At 41.8% G+C, this 25667-nt stretch overlaps 1 protein-coding gene across 1 annotated transcript in view; it reads left to right on the top strand.

The window, feature by feature from the left end:
* Positions 1-25667, top strand: part of Polr3b (RNA polymerase III subunit B) — a 127641-nt gene that overhangs the window by 25611 nt on the left and 76363 nt on the right. Inside the window, exons 10-12 of the mRNA XM_006986977.4 lie at positions 1520-1642; positions 7020-7139; positions 10149-10283. Of these exons, the coding sequence (XP_006987039.1) occupies positions 1520-1642; positions 7020-7139; positions 10149-10283 (378 nt within the window). The remainder of the gene's footprint in view (positions 1-1519; positions 1643-7019; positions 7140-10148; positions 10284-25667) is intronic.

Raw genomic sequence — 25667 nt, 5'->3', positions numbered from 1 at the left:
AGAGGGGAGACACCAAGTTTACTCTGTGCTCAGAGGAATTGGTGCTAGGAGTTTGGGGAATATTTTCAAACTCCCTTCAGTTGGTATAAAAGGGACACATATCAGCTATGTAGCATCCCCTGGGTCTTCAGAATTTTCCAGGTCAAATGAGTGATTGTAGAACTTTGAACAGGTAGGTTCCATTGGTACTGTAGTAGAAGGAAGTGGATGGTGCTGCAGCAGAAGGAAGTGGATGATGCTGCTTCAGAAGGAAGTGGATGATGCTGCAGAAGGAAGTGGATGATGCTGCAGCAGAAGGAAGTGGATGATGCTGCATAAGGAAGTGGATGATGCAGCAGAAGGAAGTGGATGATGCTGCAGAAGGAAGTGGATGATGCTGCAGAAGGAAGTCGATGATGCAGCAGAAGGAAGTGGATGATGCTGCAGAAGGAAGTGGATGATGCTGCAGAAGGAAGTCGATGATGCTGCAGAAGGAAGTGGATGATGCTGCAGTAGAAGGAAGTGGATGATGCTGCTGCAGTAGAAGGAAGTGGATGATGCTGCAGCAGAAGGAAGTGGATGATGCTGCTGCAGCAGAAGGAAGTGGATGATGCTGCTCCAGTAGAAGGAAGTGGATGATGATGCTGCAGCAGAAGGAAGTGGATGATGCTGCAGCAGAAGGAAGTGGATGATGCTGCAGCAGAAGGAAGTGGATGATGATGCTGCAGCAGAAGGAAGTGGATGGCAGCAATAGAGTTGGCATTATCCCGGAAGAACACTGAGGACCTGAGGTTTCTAGATAGATGCCTCTCAGTGGTTCATAGGACAATACTCTTGGAGTTCTGCATTGGAACTGGGAACTCCATTTGCTTCTCTTTTGTGTGGGAGAGAACTGAGGAGAAAATGACAAGGTTGACTGGACAGTTATCCTCTGGTTTGGTCTTCTCTCAAAGCAGAAGGAGACATTTTGGTGTAAACATGACTTTCCCCTGACTTCTAAGAAGCAGGTCATTACTACACCAGGAGAGGGCTAGTGGGATTACACTGTGTCTCTCCACATGGCAGCATTCTGGCCAAGTGTCTGAGGAAGTGAGTGAGCACAGGACCATCCACTGCCACCTTGCAGCACTTAAGAAGGTTCCTAGTCGGGCACACTCATTTTCAGCAATGTTCATTTCTGGCTTGCTATACCATTGAGGGTGTTGCTTTAGTTTGCTGTTGTTACTGTGACCAGGCCTCCCCACTGGACTTCCCAGCCTCATTTCTTCATAGTGAAACTTAGAATATTTTTAAAACTTGGGATGGTTGTACACATGCAGAAATGCTTGAGGGTGTTTGTTTTCCTCTTCCTAATGACAACTTCTATTTCAGGTTCTCGTGCAGCTCGGGCTCTGGCTGCCAATGCCAGATGGCACCGTTTCTGAGAGAAGAGCTGGCTTTTGCTTGGAAGTAATACCCACAAACAATGCCAGATTAGCATAAGCAAATGTCAGTGAGTGAGCACAAAGCCAACACTCTCCGTCTTTTCTTCTCTTTCTAGGCCATGGGTGTCGAGAGTGACCAGGAAATTGTGCAGATGATTGGAACAGAGGAGCACGTGATGGCTGCGTTTGGGCCCAGCTTGGAGGAGTGCCAGAAAGCTCAGATTTTCACACAGATGCAGGTGTGTCTTTCATGGAGTCCCTTGCTGTGGATTGAGTCTTCAGTGCTGTTCATCTCAATAAGCCACCATTGCAGTGACGTGGGGTAGGGTCGGGGGTCGAGGAGAAGAGCAGCACAGACGTTCCTTTGACCCGCTTCCGGAAACTGGAGGAAGGAGTTGCTGCGCCAGTCATCAGAAGAGGGCTTCTTCGTGGAGAGGAGGCTCCTCCTGTGCTTCAGTAACGGCACCATCTGCCCCGCTTGTCCAAGGGATGGTGCACTGTAAAACCCGGCAGTTCCCACCTGAGACTTGCCTGCTTCCATTTTCTCTCTGATAGTCTTTTGGTGGTGGTGTGGGGTGGGTTGCTATGATAAACCACCATGACTAAAAGCAACTAAAGAGTTCATTCTGGCTTGCAGTTCCAGAGGGATAGCGTCCATAGTGGTAGCGAAAGCATGGTAGCAGGAAGCAGGGGCAGGAAGCTAGCCAGTCACATTTTCATCGCCACGAAGTAGGGAGAAAGCAGGAATTGGGGCAAGGCCACCCTCACATCCCACCCCCAGTGACATACTGCCTCCAACATAGCTCTACCTCTTAAAGGTTCCATGACCACCAACTGGAGACCGAGTGTTCAACCCATGAGCTATGGAAGACATTTCTCATTTAACACAACAGGAACCTAAACCAGGGCTTTGTGTACGTAGCTGGTACTCTACCAATGAGCTGTGTCCTTAGCTCTTAATGTCTGTTCGTTCCCAACTTCCAATTTATCTATTCAGTCTTTATCCCATTTTCTGAATTCCCAATTACTTCAGTATCAAGAAAGGTCCAGGAATAGTTCCTTTTATTCCCCCAGGATCTTCACTAGCCTCAGGTACAGCTGGTTAGAACCTTGGAATCTAAGGATAAGATTCAAAGATGATGTTAGGGAACCCTATGTGTGTAACATGATTTTAAAAAAGTAATTATAATTCCTTTTTCATGTGGGAGAGTCCTCATGATAGTTGGGCTTTTTAGTATGATATTCACAAGGTGTTTTGCTAACTGAGTCTATGTGGCATTTCTTATGCCCTCTGGGAGCTAGGGATGCCCTCCTATTGAACTAGATTAGATGGTTTGAATTTGTCCATATGTAGCCTGTGAGATACTTACAGGAAAATATAAATCCTGAGTTTCTTTCTTCTGGCCCCCCTTGATGCATGTAGAGAGAACATTCCCATTTACTGTCTGTTTATGTGTTCTGAAATCAAATCAGCCTGGATGGATCTTAGATGAAGTCGTGCACTTAGGAAGGGTGATGTCATACTTCAGTGTGTGTATCCAAAGCACGTCACTGGGGACTGCTCCTGACTGCTTTACTCATTCTCCATGGTGAGTGGAAATTGACTCAAATAATTGGGCGAATAACATCAGGAAACAGTATGTTGTTTAGGAAGTACTCATTTTGGCCTTTCTTGAAAGTGAAATACTTGATACGCATGAATCTTCATTAAAAAATCAAGGAATCATGTCCAGGGATCTAAGAACATAGAGAGGAAACATGGAGAAAGAACAGGAAGTAGAAGATGAACACTGTCCTGTGAACAGGACTATAGGCTCAGCTTTGGGAGATCTGCTGTCTGTCTCTAACAAAGAGTGTTCTAATGGTAGCAGGGCTCTGGTAGTCTCCTTCCTCCACATTTTAACCATCGTTGGTCAGACAGACAGCCCTCAGCGTTGTAGAGCTGTGTCAGCAAGGCCACAGTGGGTTGGAAACTCACATTCCCATCTGTTAGTAGATGCTCACGGAAACTTCTCAGCTAACTCAATTAAATTCGGTCAGAGAAAGATGGAAGAGAGATATAATTAGTTAACTTCAGAAAGAGAAATATTTTGTTTCCCTGAACAGAAAGTAAGGATTTGCAAGTGCTTACAAACTGCATGCTAGGTTAATAATAATCCAAAATGTTTAGTACATTGAAGATACAGCATTGGTTATGAAAGCATGAGTGTTCTCTCCTGTTCTGAATGAGGACAGAGAAAGTGCACTTCATTGTGGAATAGTGTTGTGTGACAAAACTTTTCCTGGGGAGACACAACACATAAGTCTACTCACCCCAGATTAGGATCTCGGGACTGACCAAGGTTTGGGCACTGCCAAAGTCCAACCTGGTGAACCATTGAGTTTGATTGGAAGAGTATGGGTGAGGACTCACTTACAGGAGCAGAGGTGACTGAGACAGCTGTATCACCAGAGCCCACCCCAGCATGGGGGACAGCTCACAGAAGCTGGGAACCTGGAGCGCACAGCACAGCCTGCAAGGCAGCTCAACAGGTTGGAGAGTGTCCTTTCCTGACCCGGGTCTAAAACTCTTCCAGGCAGCTTGGCTGGTTTCTGTCTTCCAAGCTGCTGGTCTTAAGTCTTCTTTGAAGTTTTTTTTTTTTTCCTCTCTCTCAGTCTCTTTTGAGTTCCATTTGTCTGAGAGGATCTCTCAGTGGATCTACTTAGTTTCAGGGACTTCCTGAAGCTGTCTTGAGTTGTTTAGCTTCCTGCTCAAGAATCTCTTTTGTGAGATGGAATATTTCAATTTTGGAGGAAACTGTTACACCACAAATAGCCCTTTTGAAGATGTGATGCTTCAGTGAATTAAATGAAGGAGTGTTGTTGTTTGTTCGTTTGTTTTTATGCCTGTTTTTTGCCTCCATCATTTCCTCTGTTCTACAGCCTTAGCTGTTTATTGTTTATGTGTTCTTCATCATTGTCAAGGGCTCTGGTTCTTTCCTTTTGGAAGATGTTGCTAGGAATAATATTTTGGCCTTCCTTGATAGGCTGTTTCTGCAGCCCTCACACTGTGAGGAAGTGGCATCGTTGGGTCCCCAGGGAAGAGACAACAGTGTGACATCAGAAGGGATTCCCCTCTCCTGTGTCCCTCTCATTCTTTTCCTCAGAGTGAGGACCTGCACCCTCCCAAGGAGAAAGCTGTAATGGCCATCTCAGTTTAGGGAACATCAAGCTGCCTCCTTGCTCTTGTCTCCCGCCGAGTGGGCTTGCTCCAGTCAGTTCCCTTGTTGTTGCTCACTGAGAGTCACTGTGTGAGTGCTTCAGGGCCTCCTCTGTCTAATCTGTGACTTCACAGTGTTTCCTCCCCCACGGGTTTCCTTCTGCCCTCCAGTTCTCACCCCCACCCCACGATCCCCCCACCCCACCCTCTGGTATTAGGATGATTTTATCTCATTTGTTCCTGAGCTTTATGTATGGAGTTGGCTGTGTATGATGTGTCTAACTTTTGCTAAGCACGCTGTCCGAGATTTCCCAAGGTTTTTTGGTTGTTGTTTGTGTTCCTTTCATGTTGTTTCTCCATGGAGTCCGCCCTCTTTATTGCTTACTAATGTTCTACTGTATAACTGAACCAGTTTTCCCTTTTGTATTGATGTTCATTTGGATCTTCTTTTGCTTTTATGAACTGTGCCACCACTGACAAATCTTTGTATGGGCAATTTTATTCTTTTGGGTAAATACATAGGAGTCGAGTTACTGGGCCAGAGAACAGTGCATATTTAACTTTTATAAAGTTGAAACTTTCCAATCCCCAAATGACCATTCTGTTTTGTATTACTGGCCGCAGTGTACAAGTCTGATTGCTTCTTGTTCTCACAGTATTTGGTGGTGTGTCTTTTTAATTTTAGATGTTTTAACAGGTGTGTAGCATTATCTTATTGTAGCCTTAATATTCGTTTTTGATGGCAAATTATGTCATGTGCTTTTCATGAGTGAATCAGCCACTGATTTTCTTTTGAAGGGTGCAGACTGTTTATTTGTTCACTGTCTGCATTTTTATCAATGAGTTTCAGAATCCTTTTAAAAATGAAGTCTGAGTCAGGCATGGTGGCACATGTCTTTAACCCCAGCACTTGAACTCTGAGTTCAAGGACAGCCTTGTCTACAGAGTGAGTTCCAGGATAGCCACTGCTACACAGAGAAACCCTGTCTCAAAAAAACAAAAGCCAACAGAAAAGTCTGGATATCAATCCTGTGTCCGGCTTCTATATTGTAAACACTGCCAGCTCTTTCGTTGCTTCTCTGGTCTTTTTCTTTCACAGTGCTGTTTACTTTTGAAAAAACCCAGTTATCAAAAAAGTTGTGTTTTGTCTTTCACAATCACTACCTCTGTATCCTGGAGGTCTTTGCCTACTCCACATTAGATTATTTTTTGTGTCTTTTTCTAGAAGTCATACAATTTTAATTTCCACATTAGTTATAAAGTCCTTTTTTGTTTTTGTTTGTTTTTCAAGACTAGGTAGCTCTGGATGTCCTGGAACTCACTGTGTAGACCAGGCTGGCCTCAAACTCAGAGATCCTCCTGCCTCTGCCTTCTGAGTGCTGACGGCATTAAAGCTGTGTGCAGCATCACCTGGCAGGTGTGAAGTCTTCCCTCGGATTAGTTTTTCCTCTTGGCGTGATCCAGAGGCCCGGGCTCCTTGCTCATGTTTGGGTCCCGAGTTGTGTTTCTCCACCAGGACAGTTTCTTTCTCCATGACTTGTTTTGACTCTTTTGTGTGAGGTTGTTAGGAGGCTTGTGGTTTCTTTCCGTCTGTCCCTCTCCATGCCACTGTTAACATCTTTTTCATTCCTGAAGTTTTGTTCCTTTGTTTTTTGAGACAGGTCTCTCAAAGTAGCCCTGGCTGGCCTTGAACTCACATGTAGCCCTGGCTGGCCTTGAACTGATAGAGATCCACCAGCTTCTGCCTCCCAAGGCTTGAGATTAAAGGCCGTGATATCAGTGCCTGGCTACTGTGCCTTTGTAGTTGAAGTCATGATCTTTGCAGCTACCCAAGCCCTTTGCATAGCCATGTAAATTATAGAACCTACGACTTTAGAATCAACCAATTTGGAGTTGTTTAAAGCCCGCTGGGAATAAAATGATCTATTACTAACTTATTGGTTAATTTGGAAAGAATTTAAACTGGACATCATGTTATTAAGTCATCTAGTTCATGACATTCATCCTGCATTTATTTGGGTTTGTTTTTTTCTGTAGCTCTTAGATCTTGGCATGGTTTGTTTTCTTGTTTTGTTTTGTTTTGTTTTTTTAATGGGAACTACAACATTCCACAGTGATATTCTGAATGAAGAATTGATGGCTGCTTTATACACACACAAACACATTTTTATCTATTTCTCAGTTCCCTATAAATAGTTATGTGTCAATTTTATAGGAATAAGACAATTTTAAAATGAAAGGGGAGCCAGTGTGTTGGGTAGGCAGTGTGCTGTAGTATTTGTTATTAATTCATGATGTCGTCTTTGTTCCCAACGAGACAATCTGTGTAACCAGATCCTTGACTTCTTTGCTTTGTAGCAGCACGTCAGCACTGATCGTCCCAGTGATGTAATCAAACCCTGCTTTGTTTTTTGTAGGCGTTAAAATATATAGGGAATAAGGTAAGAAGACAAAGAATGTGGGGAGGTGGACCAAAGAAAACAAAAATAGAAGAAGCAAGAGAACTCCTGGCTTCTACCATTCTGACCCATGTACCTGTGAGTAATCGCCAGCTCTGAATGACGTTTGTGAGACCCACGACTTCCTCCCAAAGACTCTGGAATGCGGCCTACACTGTTAGTGTGTCCTCAAGAGCTAATACTAAGAGGACTGCACTGCCCTGTTGGGACTCGGCAGTCAGTGTTGCCTGTGGCTGAGTCATCCCCATGACCTTGGATTCCAGAGTTTCTAGCTTCCATCACTTAAGGGAAGACTCTGTCATCCATAGCTGGGTGGTTTGCTTTGCCACCTGACTGGTGAGTGAACAGAGAGAAGCTAGAGCCTGCCTGCTGGCCTTGAAGTGGGCCGTGTTTATTTTCTGTCAATGTACCACATTGTAGGTCAGCCGTGGTGGCATGTGGGGTATTTCCAGGAGTTGTCCTCTCCTCAGGGGATGTGTGTGCCCCTTTTGTTAAATCAGATCTACCAAGTGCACCATCATGGATGGTCTAATTCCAGGGTCACAAACGGTACCTTCAGGGAATCTGTGGACATGAACTGTCTTTGTAGTGACATTCAGGTTCAGTTTTCTTAAACACTTTCAGCAAATAATCTGTATGTCTTGCACTGCTCTGTGGCTTCTGTCTGTATGTCTGTGATCTGATCAGAGCATTTGAAATTCTTATTGAAGCTGTGTGGAAACTGAGTTTTAAGTTCTTTTGGATGATTGGAAAGAGTTTAAAATTCAAAACCGCAAAAGGGGATAGTGTGACCAGTGAGATGCTGGAGACACGATTGTCCAGATCCTTGGATAGTGTGACCAGTGAGATGCTAGAGTTAGAGACGATTGTTCAGATCCTTGGATAGTGTGACCAGTGAGATGCTGGAGACACAATTGTTCAGATCCTTGGATAGTGTGACCAGTGAGATGCTAGAGTTAGAGACGATTGTTCAGATCCTTGGATAGTGTGACCAGTGAGATGCTAGAGTTAGAGACGATTGTTCAGATCCTTGGATAGTGTGACCAGTGAGATGCTAGAGTTAGAGACGATTGTTCAGATCCTTGGATAGTGTGACCAGTGAGATGCTGGAGACATGATTGTTCAGATCCTTGGATAGTGTGACCAGTGAGATGCTAGAGTTAGAGACGATTGTTCAGATCCTTGGATAGTGTGACCAGTGAGATGCTGGAGACATGATTGTTTGGATCCTGGTTTGGAACTCTGGGTTTCCCTTGCACTAATGTGAATTTTTCTGAACTTAAGTTTCTTCATCAGAATTATGAAGTAACACTACTACCCCCTAAGTCTCTTGTGATGGTTCAGGGTTCAGCTTATACAGAAAGCTCCATTTCCCAGCTCTCCAAGATGGTGCAGTACATTAGGAGCCTGGCTTACCATAATACTGTAATGGCAGAGAGCCTTGTTGACCATGCTGGCTGTTCAGGTCTTTGCTAAATTTGGGTCTTAAAGCATAATTCCTTTGCTCTTTTGCAAAGAGATTGAACTACTATTTTTTAATTTTTTAAATGTTTTTAAATACATATTTCAGTAAAGAATAGATGAATTAGGAAAAGACTTAGAGTTTTCAAACAGTCTAAGACAGTTTTTTTTACATAAATTAAAACTTTGGGGGCAATGCAGGAGCATGAGGTATTACCACATAAAGCAATGCCGATTGTTGTTCCTCAGGACGCAGGCTCAAGAGCTCTCTGGGCTCACAAACGCCCGGGAGTTTGCTGGAAAAGGTGAGACTCTCTCCCTAAGCCTATTGAGTTGGAGACTAGAGCGAGCCTTAGCATCTGCATTTTAGCAAGTCTTCCAGGAGCCTGTGGCACAGTCACAGACTGGAAAACCTCAACTGTTCAGAGCAGGGCGACATTCAGAGTCTCGGGGTTCTGCTGACAGTTCTGCTCCACCATCCCATGCACATTTTAGAGCTCTTACCCTTTTCAGGTGATTCATCTTAACACCCCCAAGGAACGCCTGAACTGCTATTGGGAGTCTACAAGCCATGCACAGTCATTAGAGCGGAGGGTTCCCACTTTCCATGTGATTGTGGACATTGTCCTGGGAAAATGTGCTCAGACTGAAATCATTGCAGTTTAGGTCTAGACTTGGGTTTCAAGCATATAGTAGTTAAGAGGGGAGGTCGGTAACATGAGTTGAAGAACCGTAGAGTGTAGCAGGGATTGTTGCTATGATATTCATGTTTACTTCTGCCTCTAAGTCCACCAGTATTTATGTTGTGAAAGGGGAATGTGAACTGGGCTTTGTTGAAAATTAAAAATGTGACTAATAAATTCTTTATTTTTCTCATCGATAAGCAAAACAACTGTTACTGATTATTAAACAGCCAGAAGAGTTAGATGATGAATGCAACTTACCCGACATTAAGGCCAAGAAAATAAAATGGAACACAGCGTTCTGTAAATACTGAGAATAGAAATCATTTATTTCACTGCATAACGAAGAGCTTCAAACCTCAGGGTGAACATGACTGTGCCGTATCACTCATGGGTCTGTGTTCACTAGTCTTAACCCAGAGTTGGAGAGGGTTCTTATCTTGGCCTGTCATGAAGTTGCAAATGGCAGCTGAGACTGGAGTCATCCGATGGCTTCACTGGACTGGGTGTCCACCAAGGCTTCCTTTCTCACAGCGAAATGCACTCCTTTCCCACTGTGTCCCTGACTTGCCCTCTGATGCCTCGGGGTTCAAGACAGTGAACGTGCCAGGGTTGGAGAACCTGGCTTGGCATCATGTCTGCCATATCTCAGTCAGACTCACCATGGGCCAGTCCACAGTGGGCAATGACTGAGTGGCATGGAGGACGTAGGAAGCAAAGCTGTTCCATTCGCCACCTTTGAAGGAAGACTCCCACAGGGGCAGTAAACGCAGAGAGGGAAAGCCTGAATACCTAGTTTATACACTAGCTGATTTCTTAAAATAGGGGGAACTATAACAATTCATTGCTGTCTTATTTGAATGTAATAACATCGTTTTCTTGAAGCACCTTGATTAAGTAAGTGTACACTGTCGCAAAATGTGTCTCCAATGTCTGATTACAGGTTAAGGAATTCAACTTCCGAGCTAAGTGCATCTACACCGCAGTGATGGTGCGAAGAGTGATTCTAGCCCAAGGAGATAATAAAGTCGATGACAGAGACTATTATGGTAACAAGCGACTGGAATTGGCGGGACAGGTACTTTAATTACCTTCATGAAGAATTTTATTTTCTTTGATAAGATTAGGTTTTTTAGTCACTCTAGATATGAATTCTTACAAATCTAATAGAAACTGTGTAGTTTGAAGTGTAACTTTTGCATATGACTTAGATTTTTATTATTATTTTTTTGCTGTGGAAAGTCTTTGTTCTTTAAATAGCCCTGTAGTGTGTTACCTGTGTTACATATTTTGTTGAGATGTTTTCCCTCGTTCCAATCCTGTAATGGTGGAAGAGAAACATGACTTTAGGTGATATTAACAGTTGTCTTAATTAACAATTAACAACTTCGCTTAATTTCAATTAACAAATATTTCTTAGATACTTCTATGTTCCAGGCTTGCTCCTGGGTGCTGGTGCTGCGTGTACAGGAGGAAGATAGACAGACCAAGATGTGAGCGTGAGCGTGCGCGTGCTTGTGCGTGTGCGTGTGCGTGTGCGTGTGCGTGTGTGTGTGTGTGTGTGTGTGTGTGTACACGAGTGTGCGTGAGATCCAGTGCTCAAGGCATTAGATGCCCTGGAGCTGCAGCCACAGGTAGTTGTAAGCTGCCTTGCATGGGTGCTGGGAACGGAACTCTGTCCTGACCTCTGAGTCGTCTCCCCAGCCCATCACGTTCTGAAACCATGTGTGAGTGAGTACCTAGGTAGAGGTGGGGTTGCTAGAGTCCTCGGGTCCTGGGTTTGGATTTCATTTGACATGGAGTGGAGAGCCACTGTGCAGTTTTAGTCAGGGAGGGACATGAGCTGGGTTTTAGATCAGAGAGAACAGACTTGGAGATGAACAGGCCAAGAATGGGGTGGCCAGAGGCGATAGCAGTGATCCAGATGAGGCCTGTCAGCTGAGATGAAACCAGCAGATGTTTCCCAACTAAAGTTCATTTTTATTTCATTTGCAGTAGTGGGGAGTGAGAATGAGTTGGTGTGTGCACGTGTGCGTAGTGGAGATCCAGAGGACAACTTGCAGAATGGTTCTCTCCCTCTGCCACGTGCGTTCTGGGGATTGGCCAGGCTTGGCAGCCGGTACCTTTACCCACTAAACTACCTGTCTAGCCCCACAACTAAAATAGAAAGTTAGAATTTGGAAGTTAGAACCATTTCTAGGATTGGGAAGAGTCGGGATCGGGGATGTGGGGAAGCTCTGTTTGGTTAAAGGTTAATGCCTGTTTGGCAGGGGGCTCTTTTTTACCACATTCAGATTGACCACTCACTCTGCAAGGATTTATGGTATTCCTACTACTAATCCTCATTTTCACCATTTTTCAATTAAAAAAAAATCAAGCTGTTAAGTGAGTCCTTTAAAAAAAAAAGGGTTGTGTAGAGGAATATGGAAGGGAATGAGGAGGCTAAAGAGGATATCCTGTTGCTTAAGAAATTAGAATTAAAAAAGGACTCCCACATGCAAGAAAACATAGCTTAATGAACAATGTAAGCACATAAAAGGTATTGTGTTGGCAAGAATGTGTAAAAACAATAGCTGCTAGTTCCCACCGGTGGGATGAGGCAGGGGAGCCATGCTTTGGCTTTAGATAACAGAGTTGTCTCCACTGGCCCAGTGAGCTTCCCCTCAGTCTGACTGTCACCAGAGAGTTGCCCGGCCAGGCGCCAGTAGGTGTTAGCAAAACCTACTGATTTCAGGCTTAATCTTTGCACTTACCTTTTCTTTTTCGGTAATGTGTTCATTATTTGCTGCACGTTACTCTGTTCTTTGTCTGCAAATTTTTTGTTTCTAATGCAGCTTGCTTTGTATGGGCGAGATATGGAATGGCACCAAAATCCAGCACCCTGGAAAGCCAGGGATTTCCATCCTGGGACAAAAGAATGCCGTCTTGACTTCAGAGATTGCCTAATCCCAGCTGTTCTGATAATGTAATTAAGGCTGCCTAATGTCTTTAATTTTGCAACCAGTTTGTGTGAAAAGGAGAATTTGGCACTCTGAAGGCTTAAACACTAAATAGCAATCTCAAGGCGCCTAATTAGAATTCTCTGACATTAAGCTAATTGGTGAAACTGTATTTCAACGGCTTAACTTCTTTATTAATTTTTTTTAGCATTTTCATTGAAAATCAATTGATGAGCTGTCAGCACTTTTCCCTGAAATATGATTTGCTTGATGCTGCTTCTGTCTTCAGCGGGAGGAAGTCGAATGTTAGCGCAGCATCCTGCCCTTGTAATCATTTTGCTTCCAACCTGGACTTTGTGGTTCATTGTATGGCTTGGCCTGGCAGCCTCTCGTTGCTCTGGTACTGGACGGCACTACTTCTCCAAAGTTGAAGTTTTAGGAGAGGAGAAATGTATTCCTGTTGCAGTGTTGTTGACAGGCCGTCCTGTTCATTTCGTGTTTAGCACCAGGGACATTTTCTTGTGTCTGAGTCAGGAAGCCACAAAAGATTCAGCTGGAGTCCCAAAAACTTTTTCATAATTGGAGACAAAGGCAGCTAAGTGTAAGGACTAATTGAAAGAGCGCTGGCTCTGGTCTGGCTGAGGGTGCTTGATTCTGTTCAGGCCGCCTGTGCTGGTTCCGTTGTGCTGCCCACAGGAAGCGGCTGGAGCGGCCGGTGGCCCCTCAGCCTTCTGCACCTGCTCCCTCCCACTCGCACAGGCTTTCTTCCTGAGAGAGGCTGCTGGGGCTGCCTGTGAGGAAGGATTAAGTTCTCAGGGAGGAAGGTTTCTTTTCAGAACACTTTTGTAAATTCAAGTCCAAGATCCTGGCTGCCTGGTCTGCAGACTTGGTTTTAGTAGAAAAGTAGATGGATGTGTCCAACTTAAGGGGGAAAGGCATTTAAAATGGTCCAACTTAGAAAGATTCTTTTGCTGTTAAGGAAAACTTAGTTGCTCTGAATAATTCTTCGTTCAGAGTCATAAGTCTGCTTTCCCATTATAAACTCAGGAATATAGTCAGCATAAGATTTGGTGAATCTTCAACTTAAATGTTTTCAGTGAATCGCAGAATTCCTCTTTAAGTGAATCATTGAAATGTTTTTGCTAATTGACTTTAATCACAATCCAATATGTTGAACTTTTCTGTTCTATTAATGAAAGGAAAGCTTACATGGGAAATTTGAATATAATTATGGAGATTGGTGTTTATAAAAGCTACTGTATTTATTGTTGAAGTATGCCAGCTCCCCCTTGTAGTATAACAGCTACTTAGTGTTTCCTCTCTGTGAACTTCACATTACTGATGTTTTAGTTATCTGTTGCTGTGGCACATACTTGCCATAAGCCGTGGTTTCCTTTTCTTAGACCTCACAATTTTGTGGAACTGGGCTGTTTGCCCGTGGTGCAGGTGGAGGTCAGCCATTGGTCATCTAGTGGATGGCTACAGGAAGGGCTGCAGGGCAAGGTCCAGTGAGGAGGATGTGATTCCAGATGGCTCCACACTCTGAGTGCAGGTTCTCTTGGACAAGACAGAAACTCCATGTCCTAAGGTCTAGATGCACAGGCCACACTGTCGTTAAGGCTTCCCCGTGGGTCACAAGCCCTGTCCTCCGTATTTTAGGTGCTAGGGGCACATGCCCTGCACCTCATATTCTTTTTGTAGTTCAGGGGATAGCCAGAGGTTGAGCCAAGTTTATTTATATAATTTGGGGTTTCTCCCTGTGGCTATCTCCCTTCTGAGAATTCCCCTTACTTCCCAGCTATTTGTATTTCTTAGCTGGGGTTGCTTTTTCTCTGGTTCTTCATCCAGGAAAACCGAGAGAGGAAGTGTGTGGGGGGGTGCTGGGTCAATGGGGAGCTTTTGCATTTTGGTTTCCCATTTAGACCTATCTCCCTCACAGTTCAGCTACTAGGTAAAAAGTCTGAAAAACAAGCAATGAAGCCATTGCTGAGTATCTTCCAGGTTTTGCCTGGCAGTGCCTTCAGAGCTGGTGGTGCTTTGTTCAGACAGTCATCTGCGGACAAACCCACCCACTAGGTGCGGTACTAGTTAGTCACCCTCTAGTTCTGCAGACACCACTTAAACGGTTCCTTTGCTCCCTGGTCTACCGTGACCAAACTTGTTATTGTATGTTATTGAATAGCATTTATTTTAATGGAGTTCTAGGATAAATTAAAAATATGTCACACGATGTGTGTGATGAAGGGTACAGATAAAATGAACGCTAAGAGCCACTCCTCAACGGAGTCTGCCATCAGTGCCATTCCGTTTTCCTGCTGTCCATTTCCCTCTCTGATCTTAGAGATGTTTGCATTTATTATTGTCTTCATTTTTTCAAGACAAGGTTTCGCTGTATAATAGTGGCCTTGGCTGTCCTGGAACTCACTCTGTAGACCAGGCTAGCTTCAAACTCACAGAGATCCACCTGCCTCTGCCTCCTGAATGCTGGGATTAAAGGCGTGCACCACCGCCTCCCAGCAGATTTTTGTTCATATTAATTTTAATTATGCATATGTGGTGAGTATATACACATAAGCACAGATGCCGGTGGAGACCAGAGGTGTTAGATTCCGCCTGAAGCTGGAGTTCCAGGAGATTGTGAGCTGCTGGCAGTGGGTGCTGGGACTCGGGTTCCCTAGAAGAGTAGCACACTGCTCTTAACTGTTGGGCCTTGCCTCTAGCCCTGATGGCAAATGTAAACCTTTTATTACACAATATAAGTTTTGTTTATTTTGAGTTCATAAAATAAATTTGTATCATACAATTCATCTGTAGCTTTTCTAGTCAGTGTTATTTTTAAGATTCAGCAGTATTGTGTATCACCATAGTGCATTTTTATTTCTGTATCATAATCCATTGCATGTGGATACCATGAAATATAAATATTGCTCTGCCCAGTCTGCTAGTCAAGAGCTTTGCATGCTTTCCTTTTTCTTTATCCTCACCTTATTCTCCACATTTCCTGGTTCCTACAGTGTTTACAGCAGAGGACTGCTTTCATGGAAGCAGGTTGCCCGTGTCCGCGCTGTCTTGTAGATGAATCCCTGAATCTCCATCTGTGACTCCTTGTCCAACTTTATGTTTCTGTCTCTGCAGGTTCAAGGTGACGTCTTCTGTGTCCTTATTTGCATTTCCTACTTGATGAATGAGATTAAGCTCTTCATCTGTTGACCAGTATTATTTCCTCTGCTTTGAAATATCTTGTTTGCATCCTTAGTAATTTCAAGGAGACGTTTTGCATGTTTTAGGTCCTGTTTTTAATCAGTTATGTATGCTGTAGCTATCCTCTCCTACCTAAATTCCTTTTTTAACTTCATGATACCTTTTAGCAAGTATCAATTTGTGATCAGCTTTGCTAACTCTTTTTTTCAGTATTTTGAGCTTTTTGTTTTTGAAACTTAGATCTGTTGTTGTTGGTATTTTACTCTTTTTGGGGGGCCCGCCACCCTGCTACCAAATAAATCACATGCAGATGCTCAGTCTTAATTGTAATGCCCCGTCTTTGCTTGGCTTAGTTTATAGCCACCTTTACTTAACTTTAAATTATCCCGTCTATCTTTTGCCTCTGGGCTTTTCCTTTTCTCTTCATGTATACCTTTCTTTGTTTCTTACTCCGTGGCTTGCTGTGTAGTTGGGTGTCTGGCCCCTGGAGTCCTCCTCCTCTGGCTGCTTCCTTTTCAATTCCCTCTTCCCAGGTTTCCCCTATTTATTCTCTGCCTGCCAGTTATGCCTATCCTTTCTCCTGCCTTGCTATTGGCTGTTCAGATCTTTATTAGACCATCAGGTGTAGATGTAACCAATCGTATTATTAAAATAAGAAACACAGAGCCAAGGTAAAAGAGAAAAGCCGAGAGGTCAGAGCTCAGAGATAAAATCTTACCTCCTGCAGTGCTCCTAGCTTCCCCCAGAGAGGGAGGTACTTCCTGTGTCCCTGTTTTAAATAATCTTTCTGTTCTGCCTTCTCATTGGTTGTAAACCCAACCACATGACTGCCTCATCACTGCCTGTAAGTACCGCCCTCCAGGTCTTAAAGGCGTATGTCTCCAATACTGGCTGTATCCCTGAACACACAGAAATCTACCTAGCTCTTCTAACCACCACGCTCTTACTATGGCTCTAATAGCTCTGACCCCAGGGCAACTTTATTTATTAACATAAAATTAAAATAACATTTCAGTACAAATAAAATATCACCACATTTCCCCTTTTCTATTTTAATAAAAAGAAAAAAGGCAAAAGGTTATAACTAACAAAAGAAAAACTATATACAAAAGTACAATAACTATATACAATATATACAAGTAACAAATACCTAAACGATGTCTAGTCCATTTGTATTTGACAAATCAGAGAAAATAATTCCCTTATCTATCCTATTTTAGTAAGTTCAAAATGTATCTAATTCACTTTCTATCCTAATTAATCTTCAACTATAACTAACTAATCTTCAACTCCCTCAGAGACCCAAGAAGGAAATAATATTAGCTAACAAAAATAAAAACAGGAAGTGCACAAAAGCAACTTCCAAAAATTTTGTGAGTCGACAGAAACAGCCAGCTGCCTGGACAGTCACCTGAGGTTTCTCCGCAGTGTTGGGGCATCATCTTCAGCCTATAGGCTTATGGTATCTGACAGACTCATTTGTGAAGTAGGTTGTACACAAGGTCAACAGTTCAACCTCACATTGGGTGAGAGCAGTCCATGTACCAGAAACACCTGAATTCCACTAGTGTCATGTCATGATTCAGGATTTTAAATTCTGGAAATTGTTGATGGTTTTTGAATTCAGCTGTCCATTCTTCTTGGCTGTGTATATATGGCTTCATCTAAGCATGCCCTTCTCCACATCCCTCTATTAAATGCCAGTCTACTATTGAGAGGCGTGAGCTTTCAGTTGCTGTTCCATTGCACAACAGAAGCCATCGGCCCACTGCCTGTTCAGCTGCCTTCAAAGAAAAGGGCACTGTACCTTTTCCAGATTGTGAAGGCCACTTCAGGGATGGTGCCATATTGTCCTGGCCTCAGAAGATGCCTTCTGATAAAGCCATAACCATACTTGTTTTGGCAGGAATCGGTAGTCCTTTGTTTCGTGTTCTGTCTGTCCATTTTGTCCTGTTGATTTGAGGATACTTTGTTGTCCAGTGGCTAACTTTTGCCACAATGAAAATTAACTCCATATGTAGTTTCTTCAATGCCCATATTTTCTCTGAAGTAGATTGGTACTGCCAGGAGCCGACATGTCTCAAAAAAAGAAAAATTTCTAAGTTATTAAAATATTTTAAATGCCATATTCTGTAGATCTCTGAAGGGTTTGAAGATGACCTGTCTAAAATATATCTGCTCAATTTTTAAAACATATCTAATATGACTACAATTTCTATTGTAATGTCTAACTACTAACTTTCATTTCTTTATATCCTAATAGTTGGTAATAATGTAAAGTATTTAAAACTAGTAATTGTCTTTTTCTTTTCTTTCTTTTTTTTTTTTTTAAACAAGAACCTTAAATCTAATCTCCTTTGCTTAGCCTTTTTCCTAACCCTTGACAACAACTTGTAACCAACCCCCCTAAACAATTGAAAATTATCCCAGACCCAAAACTCATTAAAAGAACCAAAAAACCACCCGCCCCACACCACTTCTTTGGCAATGTGGGTGTCATATTCTTAAAATTGCTTCCTGCTGGGTATGGGTGAAGTTATCTTTATCCTGAAAGAAAAATTTAGGTTAATTGTCAAATTCTAGGAAAGGTAACTATATCCTTCATTATTATCCAGTCTGTGTATAAAGCCAAAGTTCAGGGTTTATCTCAAGTCCTTATTCAAGTAGTCTTTGAGACTGGATCATCTCAGCTAGTCATCTCAAAATTGTTCTGAGCACCTTGTAGTTCAAAGCTGATCTGTAGATGATGTTTGTCAGCTTAGTGATATTATTATTGTCCACGTGGAATTGTTGTTGTTGTTGTTGTTGTGGGGCCCCATCTTCTTTCCGGAGACTTCAGTTGATGTTAGGCCTGGCCGTGATTTCCTGCAGAAAACTGATAAGAGACTCGAACACAAAGACATATATATGCAGCTAACTGAAGCCTTTTTTCTAGAATTAGTTAGTACTCTATATGACCATTCATATCTTAACAAAGTTTAAAATGTATATATATATTAATCTTGTAAATTTTGATATAAAATTTATACTTTAAGAAAAGTTTAAAGAATCAGAATAGAATCAAAGAGTTGAGATTAGTAATAGAATAGTCCCTTAATTAATTTGGCTTTTGTCCTGTCCCATAGCAGAAAATGGCTCTTTTATTCTGTCATGATACAGGGAGTTTGTATTTTCATTTTAACAACATGCTTGAGTTTAAAGAAGGAGAGAGCCATTCTCCAACTCCAAAGTCAGCTTTAAATTTTAATTGAACTGGGACTATTAGAAAACCAATAGTGTTAAATCTTTAGAGAAAAGCAGAAACAAACATTTAAGAAGACATAAAATTTTTTAGATAATATATACCCATATGCCATATACTCCCATATACTCTGTTTCCTGGGATAGATGATTTGTCCCTTTTCTTCAGTTGTCTCATTTGTCTTGTGTCCTTCAGATTCCTTAACCTTCATTCTCCTAAAAGACAAAAACAAAAACCTTCCCCCAAGACTAATTTTGGGGATGTTCCTTTTTGGCAAGTTATTATCTGATTAAATGAAAAGGCATGTGTTACTGTACAAGTTAGTTTAAATTGGATGTTCATGCTGATTGATGAACTATCACCTCCTCTAATTAAGAGGTTTTTCTTGTTCAAATCGAACCTTTATCAATTTTGATGGTATCCACAGCTTATCTTCTCCTGTAGAAACAAAAGCAAAACCTCGTCCCCAGCGTAATACATGCCCTGGCTTCCATTCTGAGGTCAGCACATCCTTAAAGTATATAGGTTGATTTAATTCTGTAGTTTTTTCTATTACCCAATGTCTCTCTGCAGCTGTTGTTCCTTTCTCATTGGCATTCAGAAAATTCAAAGTTAATAGAGCATTATGCAGTCTATTTCTGGGGGTTTTTGTTACTCCTTTCTGTTTATTTAGCATATCCTTTAGAGTTCTGTTTGATCTTTCTATAACTGCTTGACCTGTAGGATTATGTGGTATACCTGTAATATGCTTTATATTGTAATAAGCAAAAAACTGTTTCATTTTAACAGAGACATATGATGGAGCATTGTCAGTTTTAATTTGTGCAGGTATACCCATGATGGCCATAACTTCTAGCAAATGAGTGATTACAGAATCAGCTTTTTCAGAACTCAGAGCAGTTGCCCATTGAAATCCTGAATAAGTATCGATAGTGTGGTGTACATATTTCAGTTTTCCAAATTCTGCAAAGTGAAACACATCCATCTGCCAGATTTCATTCCTCTGAGTACCCTTTGGGTTACATCCTGCTGGTAATGGCGTTTGATTATAGAAGGAACAAGTAGGACATTTCTTTACTATTTCTTTGGCTTGTTGCCAGGTTATGGAAAAATCCTTTTTTAAACCTTTACTATTGACATGATGTTTTTTATGAAATTCTGAGGCCTCCAGCACATTTCCTATCAATAATTTATCAATCTCATCATTGCCTTGTGCTAGAGGGCCTGGCAGACCAGTATGAGATCGGATGTGAGTTATATATAAAGGATGACTCCTTTTCCTGATTGTATCTTGTAATTGAATAAATAGTGAAGTTAATTCTGAAGCATCAGGGATAAATTCTGCAGTCTCAATATGTAATACCACTCTTTCAGCATACTGAGAGTCAGTTACTATGTTGAGAGGTTCTGAAAAATCCATTAATACCAACAGAATAGCATACAATTCTGATTTTTGCACTGAATTATAAGGACTTTGTACCACTTTACTTAAATTTTCTGATTTGTAACCTGCCTTTCCTTGTTTGTTGGCATCTGTATAAAATGTATGAACTCCAGATATGGGTTTTTGCCGTACAATTCGAGGCAAGATCCAATCAGCTCTCTTTATAAAATCAATTCTGTTGCTTTTGGGATATTTGCTGTTAATTTCTCCCAAAAAATTACTGCAAGCTCTTTGCCAAGGTTCACTTTCTGTCCATAATTTTTCAATGTCCTCCTTAGTTAAAGGTACGACAATTTCTGCTGGGTCTATTCCTGCTAATTGACGAAGTCTCAATTTTCCTTTCCAAATCAAGTCAGAGATTTTTTCCCCATAAGTTTTTAATTTTTTATTTGGTTTATTTGGTAAAAATATCCATTCCAATATAATATCTTCCCTCTGCATTAATATTCCAGTAGGGGAATGCCTAGAGGGTAAAATAACCAAAATGCAATCCAGCTTTGGATCAATACGATCCACATGCCCTTCATGTACTTTCTTTTCTACCAAGGCCAATTCTTTCTCAGCTTCAGGTGATAATTCTCTTGGACTATTTAAGTCCTTGTCACCTTCTAAGGTTTTGAACAAATTAGTCAGTTCATCATTTTTTACCCCAACAATAGTTCGTAGATGAGAAATATCTCCAAATAATCTTTGAAAGTCATTAAGAGTCTGTAGTCTATCTCTCCTAATTTGCACCTTTTGGGGTCTAATTTTTTGTAGCTCTATTTTATATCCTAAATAATTAATAGAATCCCCTCTTTGTATTTTTTCAGGAGCAATTTGTAATCCCCAGCAAGGCAAAATTTTCTTTACTTCTTCAAACATTCTTTCTAAAGTATCTGCATTTGAGTCAGCTAGTAAAATATCATCCATATAATGATAAATTATAGATTTAGGAAATTTTTTACGTATCACTTCCAATGGCTGTTGTACAAAATATTGGCACAGAGTTGGGCTATTTAACATTCCCTGTGGGAGGACCCTCCATTGAAATCTTTTAACCGGTTGAGAATTATTATAAGTAGGCACTGTGAAAGCAAATCTTTCTCTGTCTTTTTCTTGTAAGGGTATTGAAAAGAAACAGTCTTTTAAATCAATAACTATGAGAGGCCATCCTTTTGGTAACAGAGTAGGCAAAGGAATTCCAGATTGTAGAGAGCCCATCGGCTGAATTACTTTGTTAATTGCTCTAAGGTCTGTTACCATTCTCCATTTACCAGATTTCTTTTTAATAACAAATACAGGAGAATTCCAAGGGCTGGTTGACTGTTCAATATGCTGAGCATTTAGCTGTTCTTCTACCAGCTCTTCTAAAGCCTGGAGTTTCTCTGTTGTTAAAGGCCATTGCTGAACCCATACAGGCTTGTCTGTTAACCATTTTAAAGGTAGAGCTGTTGGTATTTTTGGAAGATTATCAGTTGTTGTGCCTGTTCTTGTATAATATGGATGGCTGGTGACCACTCAAAATAATGCCTTCTAATATTTCTCTCAGAAACATGTGCTAGTTTATGATTTGTTTCTGAGATTGGAGGGATTTTAATCTGAGTATTCCATTGTTGCAACAAGTCTCGACCCCACAGGTTCATAGCTATGTTAGCGACATATGGTTTTAATTTTCCTCTCTGTCCTTCTGGACCTATACATTCCAGCCATCTTGCACTCTGTTTCACTCCAGATAATGTCCCAATTCCTAACAGTTGAACGTTTACCTCCTGAAGAGGCCAAGCTGGATGCCAAAATTCTGGTGCAATTATGGTAATGTCCGCACCTGTGTCTACCAGACCAGACAACAAAACACCATTTATTTTTATCGTTAATTTTGGTCTCTGTTCATTAATAGAAGTTTGCCAAAAAATTTTCTTTATGTTTTCTCCTGAATTTTCTATTTTCTCTTTTTCATCATCCTGACCAGCCTGATTTATTCCAATAGTCATTTGGTTATTTAATCGCTCAGAGCAGGGATTTCCTCTACAGCTGCAGGAAAGGTTTGAACTGGTTTTGCTATGGGGGCCTGCATGAGGCCCCTCCGGGAGTTTCCCGAAAACTGAGGCAAAGGATTACCCTGTCTGTCCTTTGTTGATCTACATTCGTTGGTCCAGTGTTTTCCCTTACCACACCTTCTGCATACTCCAGAAGGAAGGGGCATTCTGTTGCCATTGTTCCTTGAAGAAACATTGCTTCTAGGATTGACCTGTTTACAGTCCCTTTTAAAATGTCCTTGCTTTCCACACCCAAAACATCTAACACTCCTCAAACCTTTTGAAATTACTTCTCCTACCCACGTATCATGCTCATCAACCTCAACATTAATTGTTTCTCTAATCCAATCTTCCAAAGGTGCAGATCTTGCCCTTAACGGCCTGATTATTCTTTTGCATGCTGCATTCGCATTCTCAAATGCCAAAGCTTCAATTATTGCCTTACTAGCTTCTGATCCTGAGACCATTCTGTTTACTGCTGAAGCCAGTCTTTCTAAAAAATCTGTGAAAGATTCTTTAGGGCCTTGCATAACCTTTGTGAATGACTCATGTTTTTTTCCTGGTTCATCAACTCTGTCCCATGCATTCAAGGCTGCCATTCGACATAAAATTACGGTTTGAACATCATATAAACATTGTGTTTGTATTGAAGCATATTGGCCTTCTCCAATAAGCTGATCCTGACAAACTTGTATTCCTTTATCCCTCCATTGTGTTTCTACGTTTCTAGCTTCCTCCTTAAACCAAGTCAGAAATTGAATTCTCTGGCTGGGTTCCAGAACAGCTTGTGCAAGGTCCCGCCAGTCCTGTGGTATAATCCTATTATATGTTGACCAAGAGTTTAACATTTGCTTTACATATGGGGAATGCATGCCATAAGATACTATTGCCTCCTTAAACCTTTTAAAATCCATCAGTTCAATTGGAGCCCAGATATTTTGTGTAGCCATTTGATCAGGCATCTGCTGTACGGTTACAGGATAAATTAAGGATGATTGTGTGAAAACAGGCTTTCTTTCTGTAACCTTATGATCCAAACTTGAACCAACTTCACTGTTAAAATTAACAGGTTTTTCTAAAGCTGTTATCCTGGCACTTAAATCGACTATCTTTTTAAATAGTAAAATGAGAATAAGCATGGTGATTAACTGCATAATTCCCATAATACTAATCTTTTCATATAGTTGTTCCATTGTCAGACTGCCTAAAATTTCAAACAAAACCCAATTTTCTTCCAATGTACACAGGAAACCCATTTTTTTAAATGTGGAAAAAATTTGTCTTTTAAATAGTTTCCTTTATGACTTACCAAATCTGCGTAGAACAGTAGAAATCTGAGCGAATTTCAAAACAGCCACCTAGAGTCCTAGGTGTAAATCCAGAGAGAGAGAGAGAGAGAGAGAGAGAGAGAGAGAGAGAGAGAGAGAGAGAGAAACAGAGAGACAGAGAGAAAGCAAGAGAGAAAGCAAAAGCGAAAGTGAAAGTGAAAGTGAAAGTGAAAGCGAAGGGGTAGCCGGCTAAAGCTTAAAGCCAGCCACTTGTTCCCTCTGAGCCGAGTCAAGGCTTGGCTTTACAGCCAGGGGCCCTGTTTAGCAGGGCAGGCCTGAGCTGTTTGTAGCACTGGCTTTAAGCAAGCAGCTCACAGTCCGGCCTGAGCCCAAGCAGACCTGGGCTGGGGCTAGGGAGCCGGCTGCTCCGGCTAGGGAGCCGGCCCCAAGCAGTTTTTAATGGATTCTTGTCACGTTGGGCGCCAGATGTAGATGTAACCAATCGTATTATTAAAATAAGAAACACAGAGCCAAGGTAAAAGAGAAAAGCCGAGAGGTCAGAGCTCAGAGATAAAATCTTACCTCCTGCAGTGCTCCTAGCTTCCCCCAGAGAGGGAGGTACTTCCTGTGTCCCTGTTTTAAATAATCTTTCTGTTCTGCCTTCTCATTGGTTGTAAACCCAACCACATGACTGCCTCATCACTGCCTGTAAGTACCGCCCTCCAGGTCTTAAAGGCGTATGTCTCCAATACTGGCTGTATCCCTGAACACACAGAAATCTACCTAGCTCTTCTAACCACCACGCTCTTACTATGGCTCTAATAGCTCTGACCCCAGGGCAACTTTATTTATTAACATAAAATTAAAATAACATTTCAGTACAAATAAAATATCACCACAATCAGGTGCTTTAGACAGGCACAGGAACACAGCTTCACAGAGTTAAACAAATGCAACATAAACAAAAGTAATACACCTTAAAATAATATTCTACTACATAGATTTTTGGTATTTGTTCTCCAGACAGTTTTGAATGGTGTAAAGAACCCCATTTCAGGGCTGGGGATTTATCTTAGTTGGTAGAATGTCTGTCTAGCATGCCTACAGTCCTGGGTTCAGTCCCCAGGCCCACACAAACACAGTGTGGTGGTACATTGTATATAATCCCAGGACTCGGGGGTTGGAGGCAGGATGCTCAGAAGGTCAAGGCCTGGGCTGGAGAGATGGTTCAGAGGTTACAAGCATCAGCTGCTCCTTCAGAGGACTCAGGTTTGATCCCCAGAACCCATGTGGTGGCTCACAACTGTCTTTTTGTAAGTCCAGTCCCAGGGGATCTAACACTCTCTCTCATGTGGTATAGGAACACATGTGCAGACAAAACACCACATGTAAAATAAATTTTTATAAGTTTAAATTCATACATATTACATGATGCCAGTCTGGTGTGACACCTTCAAATAGAAAGGAGGAAGAGGAAGGATCAAATTTCATATTTTATTTTCAGATGGGAATTGGTGAAAGTATTAAGGCCACTCCACGTAGTTAAAAGGAAGATTTATTTAGTGGGTCACTTACAAATTAAGGGATAGGTAGGTCGCGGGGGTCTGGGGAAGGTGTATCTCAGTCCAGCGGTGTTCTCTGGAGCTCTGCTCAGTCATCCTCCACCGTCTAGGGTCCAGGAACAGAGAGAGCGCTCGCCCATCCAGGTCTCGGGTCTCCAGGTGCCTCCCTTGGCCCTGCCTTGTAGCCGTGACAGTTGCCAGAGTCTCAATGGGGGTTGGAACTTCCAGATCCAAGCTGGAATGGCTACCCACTACAGATGGGAAACGTGTTGTCCCAGAGCCATTTGTTACGTGATAAAAGTAAAACTTTCCTGTCAGTCAAAACTGCCCCTCTGTGATGTGATGGTTGTGTGTGGGTCTATCTCAAGGCTGTGTTCTAGCCTTCCATCTTTTGCCTGTGCATCTATTACCTTTTCACAAGGCCTGGACTACTTTAGGGTTTTAGATTTTTCCTTGTAAATCTTAGAATTAGTCTGCTAATTTTCATAAAATTATTCTAGGGATTTTCATTAGAATTACAGATAAAATTTTGAGAAAACTTGTAATCTTTTTTTTTTTTTTTTTTTTGGTTTTTTTCGAGACAGGGTTTCTCTTTGTAGCTTTGCGCCTTTCCTGGAGCTCACTTGGTAGCCAGGCTGGCCTCGAACTCACAGAGATCCGCCTGCTTCTGCCTCCCGAGTGCTGGGATTAAAGGCGTGTGCCACCAACGCCCGGCTCAAAACTTGTAATCTTAAAATATTAGTCTTATTCATAAATCTTACTTAAGTTTCCTTTCATGTCTTCCATTAA

This window comes from Peromyscus maniculatus, chromosome 18 (assembly GCF_049852395.1).
Source record: "Peromyscus maniculatus bairdii isolate BWxNUB_F1_BW_parent chromosome 18, HU_Pman_BW_mat_3.1, whole genome shotgun sequence".
In the NCBI taxonomy this organism is placed as follows: Eukaryota; Metazoa; Chordata; class Mammalia; order Rodentia; family Cricetidae; genus Peromyscus; species Peromyscus maniculatus.
The sequence above is the reverse complement of the archived record's forward strand: the minus strand, read 5'-3'. Positions and strand labels throughout refer to the sequence as shown.